The sequence below is a fragment of the Limulus polyphemus genome, unplaced genomic scaffold (genome assembly GCF_000517525.1).
Source record: "Limulus polyphemus unplaced genomic scaffold, Limulus_polyphemus-2.1.2 Scaffold5684, whole genome shotgun sequence".
Taxonomy (NCBI): domain Eukaryota; kingdom Metazoa; phylum Arthropoda; class Merostomata; order Xiphosura; family Limulidae; genus Limulus; species Limulus polyphemus.
The window spans coordinates 37,435-45,901 of record NW_013671294.1 but is presented as its reverse complement, the minus strand read 5'-3'; the positions used below and the strand labels follow the sequence as shown (position 1 = coordinate 45,901).

At 35.1% G+C, this 8,467-nt stretch overlaps 1 protein-coding gene across 2 annotated transcripts in view; it reads left to right on the top strand.

The window, feature by feature from the left end:
* Nucleotides 1–8,467, top strand: part of LOC106472867 (cysteine sulfinic acid decarboxylase-like) — a 33,295-nt gene that overhangs the window by 10,586 nt on the left and 14,242 nt on the right. For both annotated transcript variants that reach the window (XM_022401411.1, XM_013933539.2), the window contains exons 4-7: nucleotides 992–1,082; nucleotides 2,687–2,796; nucleotides 6,132–6,247; nucleotides 7,987–8,121. In XM_022401411.1, the coding sequence (XP_022257119.1) occupies nucleotides 992–1,082; nucleotides 2,687–2,796; nucleotides 6,132–6,247; nucleotides 7,987–8,121 (452 nt within the window). The remainder of the gene's footprint in view (nucleotides 1–991; nucleotides 1,083–2,686; nucleotides 2,797–6,131; nucleotides 6,248–7,986; nucleotides 8,122–8,467) is intronic.

Below are 8,467 nucleotides of genomic sequence, written 5' to 3'. Positions count from 1 at the left end.
TTTCTAATACAATTTAAATTTAAATTTCGAAATATTTTATGTCCATGGAATTTTAAAATGTTTTAAAGCATACTTTTAGTGGAGTTATTATTATTTTTTGATAAGATTACACAAAGGAAAGAAATCCTTCCATTTTTGAAGTTAATTTTTTCCTATATAAGCCAGGCCTAAAATATTGAATAAAACGTGCAGTTAGCAACGAAACTTAATGCATCGGTATAACATACACAGCCGTGAAAACAAAATACATATATAAAGTTTTTCGGGACAAATTAACTTTAGATGTCAAGATAAAAATGCATTTTATATTGCCTTTTAAGCTAATAAAAAATAATAAGAATAGCTCATGATAAAAATAGTCGAGTTTAGCACTGATAATTGGGTTTGTTTTTGAATTTCGCGCAAATCTACACGAGGCCTAACTGCACAGTTGTACCTAATTTAACATTAAGACTAGAGGGGTGACAGCTCGTTAACACCACCTACCGCCAACTTTTGGACTAGTCTTTTGCCAACGAATAATGGGATTGGTCGTTAAATTATGACGCTCCCACGGCTGAAAAGGCGAGCAGGCTCGGTGACTGGGTTTCGAACCCACGACCCTCACATTGTGAGTCGAGCTCATAAACCACCAGGACATCCCAGGCTCAACCCTAATAAGGAAGAATACTTAATTAAACTCAGCGTAAACTGACAACAAAAGTTTCTGATGTACAAAAAGAAAAAGATTAAGTTAAAATGAAAAATACATTGTACTGATGAATGTATTAATTATCAGTAACCTAGATCAGAACTAATCAAACAGAATTTACTGAACATTTGTTGGTTTACGAATAGCGTATCTGGTTTAAATTTGCAATGTAGTTATTAATTATTGATAAATATTGTTTCATGGGAGGACAGTGAGACCACAGTATCTTCAAAATGCGCCCAAAGGGATACTTCATCAATCTATTTAAGCATTAACTTTTCTCACCATTCAATCTTACAGGTCACCCAATGTTTTTAAATCAGCTGTATCACGGGTTGGACGGTTACTGCGTTGCTGGAGCATGGTTGACTGATGTCTTAAACACTAGTCAGTAAGTATTGCAGTAAAAATCTATTAATAAATATGGTGCGAAATTCAGATTGACTTTTAGTCATTATTATCCAACTATAACTATAGTATCCTAACGTACAGGATTGGAAATAATTATGGAAAGGAAGAGGTGATAGACATACAGTAATTACAACTAAATGGTCAACTTGTCATTAGTACAATACATTATTATGGAAAAAATATATAAATTGTGCAGTGCACTAGTATTTTGTATTTGTTTTAAAGAGAGAAGCATAATTTGTTTTTAAGTTTACTAATGTATGATTGTTAAATATTGTTCCCATTGTACTCTACTACTTCCCAACATTCAACGAAGTTGTTTGATTGCAGCTTGATACACATATAATCTTCATATTGGGACTTTATGCAGGCCAAATCATGGTTACCAGTATTCCAACAGCCTTGTTTACTGCTAGGTATCGTTTGTCACCACATATAGTACATCCTTGTTATCAGTGTCTTCCTGGAAAATGAATCCTTGTCCAACAGGTATTGTTTGTGAGAGAACGTATGATGGATAACAGTCTTATTGTACCAGTCAGCAGTTAGGGTGCCATCAATTTTGTGTAGATATATAACACCATTAGATGATATACAACTCACACGTTTATTGTTGTACGTTAACTGCGTTACTTCCCCCTCTCTGCCAAAAAACAAACTTTCGTTGATTCTTGCGAAACAATTTGAATTCATCTGTAAAAAATACCCTTCCACAATTCTGTTCATCCAATTAGCTGAAGTCTGATATTCATTTCCGTCTTTAATTTTGTTATTTCTCCTAAAGAGTGGTTTTCAAGTATATAAATTGAGATCTCGTCATGCTGATGTGTATTTTACTGTTCTGGAGGTAACAATTACACCTATACTTTCAGCTAAATAAATGGAAAATCTCCAATGGATTGTAGTTTATCACGTAAAGAGTTACTTAGCATCACTTTTCAAGAGATTGGGGTTTCTACCTCTTCAACAATATTAGTCTCACGTACATTTTTCAGAATTTCCAAACTGCTCCAACTAGTTGGATAGAGTAGCCAAAACTGACTTCTAAACCTCTGTCATTCGGCATTTCTGTGCTGGGTGATTAGAATACATTACCAAACTACTACTGGGAATAGTATAACAGCTGGTACTTTTAATAGGCATTATGCTAGTGTGGTACTCCTTGATTGGTTGGATGAAGCCAGTCATGATGTAAACTATCAATACGTGGTGCAGTTTTGTTTTTTTTTACAATAAAGGAGGGGCAATCCAGTAATATTTCCGTTTTATGTCCATTTTATTCGCTGTTTCTTAATATTTTATTTTGATTACTTTAGCATTTTGAAAACTATCATTACTCCTACACGCCATTCATTAATAGAAATTTCTTTTAAACAAAGGCTTACAACAATTTTTATCCAAACTGTAAATTATATATACAGTTTGACGGGCAAGATTACATATTGAGAGTTAATGGAGACAATATAAGTTAATAAAAACAATATATAATATTGTGTTAATGTGAGAATCATTTTATAATGGTCGTACGAAAATATACTATTAGACTATACTTTTGTTTGATATAATGTTTATTTTAACTGATAGGTCTACTTATGAAATCTCGCCGGTATTCACCGTAATGGAAACGTTTGTAATTCGTCATATTATTAATAATTTCATTGGCTGGGACGATGGAGAAGGAATATTTTCTCCAGGTATGTGTCACTGTATGTTAGCTATGGACTTATAATAATAATAATAATAAAAATAATAATAATATTAGTTACTTGTAGCTATTGTATAGATATTCTTATATTTTGTTATTTTTCTGGTCTTACAGTTTGTTTTAATGATTTTGTTATCTAATCTACGTTTTTTTTTTGTACTTCATACTTATAGGGCATATAATATAGTATAGGCCTATAGGGATAATAAGAGGTTCATATGTTGTTTTACGAAGATTTTGCCAGTCCGTGGAGAGGAAAAGGTTGGGAACCATTGTCGTAGGGCCCGGCATGGCCAGGTGGTTAGGGCACTCAACTCGCAATCTGCGGGTCGCGGGTTCGAATCCCCCTTCCCAACAGACATGCTCGCTCTTTCAGCCGTGGGGGCGTTATAATGTGACGATCAATTCCACTATTCGTTGGTAAAAGACTAGCCCAAGAGTGGGTGGTGATGACTAGCTACCTTCCCTCTAGTCTTTCACTGCTAACTTAGGGACGGCTAGTGCAGATAGCCCTCGTATAGCTTTGCGCGAAATTCATACCAAACCATTGTCGTAGACGTCATTGTGCGGTTGGTATTTCTAATATGTTATTCCTGCATTGTCTTTTGAGTGGAACAACGTTATGGCCTATATCCTCGTTGGCCTTGCACGGCCTGGTGGTTAAGGCACTCGATTCGCAATCTGAGGGTCACGGGTTCGAATCCCTGTCACCGAACGAACTCGCTTTTTTCAGTCGTGGGGACGTTATAGTGTGACGGTCAACCCCACTATTCGTTGGTAAAAGAGTAGCCCAAGAGTTGGCGGTGGGTGGTGTTGACTAGCTGCTTTCCCTCTAGTCTGTCATTGCTAAATTAGGGACAGCTAGCGCAGATAGACCTCGTGTAGCTTTGCGCGAAACTCAAAACAAACCAAACTGTTCTAATTTTCGGCCTTGTGGTTAGCGTGCCCGGTTTGCGAATCCGAGGATTTATGGTTCATTTTTCATTGTTTCGAAAACGCGCTCCGCTTTCTGGGGCCGTGGGTGAGATACAATAGTGATGGTTAAATACCACTATTCGGTGTAGCTGAAGAGTTGGTGGTGGATACTGTTAACTATCTTTCTTTCTTCTGGTCTATTAGTTCAAAATGCAGTTGGCTCTTTCCGCGAAAATTCTTAAAGAAATAAACAAATCTAAGCTACAAAATGGGCTATCTATGCTCTGCCCACCACGGGTATCGAAACCCGGTTTTTAGCGTTGTAAGTCCGCAGACATACCGCTGTACCACTGGGGCTAGTATATGGTTTATATTTTAATATAAATGCTTGTAGACTTTCATAACTTAATCACATAAATGTTTTGTAAAAACGTCAATCTACAAGGAAATTTATTATTGAAAGGTTTTCAATAAAAAAAACATACAAGTAAAATTAGGTTTTCCTGTAGTGTAGTTATTGTCTCTTTTCTTTAACAAAACTGATTACATTTTGTACTTATACATATTTTTGTGGTCGAAAATACATACAGAATATTTTTGCTGAAGTAGATATAGGAAGATCTGTAATATAAAAACATGTGGGGAAAAAAGGAACCTTAACGAATTTTAACAGATCCATTAGGGGCTCAAAATTAGGGGCGTGTAACAGTAGAATTTCAAATCTATCTTTCATATCACACAAATCGCTGTCAAAGAAGCCTTCCGTTCAATACCAGAATTCACTATTTAAGAAACACTGTTTAAATATGCATATCATACTTTAAATGTTACGTTTTTAATTTTTGTTTAAATATAATAATGCATATGACACATTTCTATAATAACAGACATTATGCCCTTTTCATAGTGTGCATTTTGTCTACCATATCTGGAACTATTCTTGTCTCACGGATGTCATTACTGATGTTCCTCTTTATGTAACCTCAGCACATGGACTTAAAGAGCAGTTGTATGTATATATATATATATATATATGGATACAATTTTTCAAATAAGCTGTATTACATCAAAAGCGTACAGGCGATCACTCAACACTGTATAGCTCTGACGAAATTATAATAGAACCTACAATTTATTTATTGTACATGTAGATGTACGCGCCAAAAATATTCTAATGTAACAATGTAAAATTATACCATTTGTACAAAAGGTATCATTAAAGTGAAAATACCTGCAGTTATAGCTCCCAAAAGCATTGAGGATATTCCGTCTGTCAGACATAATCAAAACAACAGATGCAGAGCTAGTCAGCATGTAACTGAAAAAAGGGGGATTAAAATCTGGGTGCTAGAATCCACAACGTCCCAGATCACACTATCACTCACGGTCTATAGCCGGTTGTGGGTATGATAGTTATCCCTAAAAAAACCCATAAAAATAGAAATAAGATATTAAACCACCCTTAGATCATCCAACCTTCTCCTTAGTATATTTACTCCGATATTAAATTACGAAATATACAACCTTACTGTACATTTCAAGTAATAATATTGACACTTTGTCACTGCAAGATATTAATAACTATTCAATATAGTATAAGCAGTAATACTTAAAATAATATTTCAGTTAATGTTTTTGTTATTAACTATAAACCCACCTGTATAGTTCTGGTACCCGTTTCTCCTCCCTTTTTAAGAACATGACTTTTAAGTATAACTGGGTAAACTGAGCTAGGCCCAGTTGCCTAGGAATATTTTTTTTTTTGGGGGGGGGGGGTAACTGAGACCGAATCACGTATCCTAAGATTCACAGTCCAGCACGCTAACATCTGCTTGGCCCAAATATGTTTCTGTTCAAATTAAAAGATTAATTACTCAAACATGGTGATATAAGATAACTCTCAGAGTTAAGTTTTTTATTATTTTTTCAGGGCTTAGCGATAGTAACTTTTGTTTTTTCCAAAAAAGTATTTGACATTGTTTGGAATTTAGTGCAATCAGCTAGAATCGAAGAGTCCTATTAGTTGGCAAATGTTTGTTTGTTTGTTTGTTATGGATTTCGCGCAAAGCTACACGAGGGCTATCTGCGCTAGCCGTCCCTAATTTAGCAATGTAAGACTAGAGGGAAGGTAGCTAGTCATCACCACCCACCGCCAACTCATGGGCTACTCTTTTTACCAACGAATAGTGGGATTAACCAGAACATTATAACGCCCTACGGCTGAAAGGGCGAGCATGTTTGGTGTGACGGAGATTCGAACCCGCGACCCGTAGATTGCGAGTCGAGCGCCCCAATCACCTGGCCATGCCGGGCCAATTGGCAAATGAAACGTTGAGCATTTTTCACCCTTCTCAATCCCAAGAATATCTGAAATATATGTATCTAAGAATGTGTTCACTTTGTAAATAGGAGGTTCTGTAGCCAACATGTACGCCATGTTCGTAGCTCGACATAAAGCTTTACCGGACGTGAAGACCAAAGGGCTTCGTGGATTTCCTCAACTGGTGGCTTTTGTTTCGGAAGACGTAAATATGAACATATTTTGTTGGCTAAGACTATAATAACAGGTAATATAAGTGCTAATTAGAATAGCACAATGACGTTAAGCACAGAGTAAGTGACACTTATAATGGTTTACGTTTCTTTATCATCAGAGGAACTCTAGTACACATTACCAACATACTTGTATCAGTCACAACAAAATTACGGTTATTCATAATATCGTGGACAAATAACTGGCTGGGTATTCGGTTTCTGTATATTTTTATTTATTTATTTATTATCTATAACTATCTATTTACGGACATAATAATGCAGGAATAAATGAAATAGGTAGAACAATTTTGAATGATGTAATAATAGCTGTAAACACTTTTTTTTTTAAAGATATGCAAGGATCAAGGAGTTTAGTGAATATAATCACGGCCTATATCTCCAGAATGTATATTTATTAGCTTCATATTTCGCTATTACAGCTTCGTCAGGAACTATCGTTATTCTACAAGTTCACTAATCCAATAAATTAGAACACCGCCATCAATAAATCGAACATCGATATGCGTGTTTAGAAAGCTCAGATCGTATTTAAATAATTTCAAACATTCTTGGAGACTCGTAACGTAGGTGAAATGACTATTTTGAATTATACACCGACTTTTCTCTACATTAGAATACTGTTGCGTCAGCGAGGTCACGTGACTAGTATCACGCCACGTTTCTAGAACTATCCTGTACTTTCGTGAATGCCCTAGCATTTACTAGATATATGTTAATCTGGTATATATATAAGACGCTCACAACGTGAAGGGAATAATGTGTGTAGGTAGTGAGTAATTGATCTGCAGTCAGAGAGTATTGTTGAAGTTCGTTATAGCGTTTGTTTTAGCGCGAATGTTGAAATCAAGTGTATCGTAAAGTTATATTCGGAAAGAATAAACCAGTTTTATTAAGTAAGGACTTGTGTCGCTAAAGTTTCGTCGGAACGAAGTTACGGAAAATTAATTAACAAACGGAGACGTAACAATAGTTTAATTTGCAAGCTCTTCGGCAACATTGAACGGAGCGATAAAAGAGCCAAAAGCTCGCAAATAAAAGTATTTTATCGTAGAGAAAAGTCCGTGTATAATTCTATAAACATTCTTGAGTTTAAATTGTTAAATCAAACCAAACCAACAATTCTAAATACATAATATATATAAATCAACAGGAAAGCTATTAGGATTTAGAATAAAATACGTCACGTATATAAAATACCTATTCATACTTGTATCTGTAAATAATATTTCATCTTATTATATCAATAAATACACAAAACAACGTCTGATAATAAAGAAAAAATCACACGTCTAAATGAAAATTTTACTAGTTTATTTTCTGCGACGTTTCGAGCAGACGCCCTTCGTCAAGCAGTAAAGACCGTGTTAACAATGGAATTAGGTTCAGAAATAGTCGTGAGATAATACAACGATTCTAATCACACGCGTTCAACGTGGAGCACGGTCACAAAAATGTCACGCAAGTATTAATAAAATTAGCAAGAATATGGAAAAGAAGTAATTGGAAGAACTTTTTAAATCTATGTACCGATTTGCCGATGACTAGATTCAACTGGATCAGGAAACTTGTAGAATATCGATAGCTCCTGACGAAGCTGTAATAGCGAAATATTAAGCTAATAAAGATACATTCTGGAGATATAGGTCGTGATCCTATTTACGTTTATATAAAACAAGTTTTGTTTTCTTTACTGAACTATATTTTCAAGGGGCATTATTCAACCACGAAAACAGCAAATTGGTTAGGCATTGGCACAGACAATTTGGTTATTATAAAAGTAGACGACAGAGGACGCATGGTACCAGAAGATCTGGATCGGTCTTGCAAAGAAGCCAAACAGCAAGTGAGTTTATTGCATTTTTGTAAAACAATTAAGAGCACTTTTATAACAAAACGTTCGATAAAAAACTCGTATTTAAAAATATACTGTTTTAATTGATAATTTGTAAAACTATATATATATATAAAAGTATTTTCTTTCCAACTAGATTTAAAAAAGGTAAAGGACAACACATTAGGTAGCTAGAGTAAAAGGTAAACAACACAGAACATTAGGTAGCTAAAGCAAAAGGTAAATGACAGAACATTAGGTAGCTAAAGCAAAAGGTAAATGACAGAACATTAGGCAGCTAGAGCAAAAGGTAAACAACACAGAACATTAGGTAGCTAGAGCAAAGGGTAAAAGACAG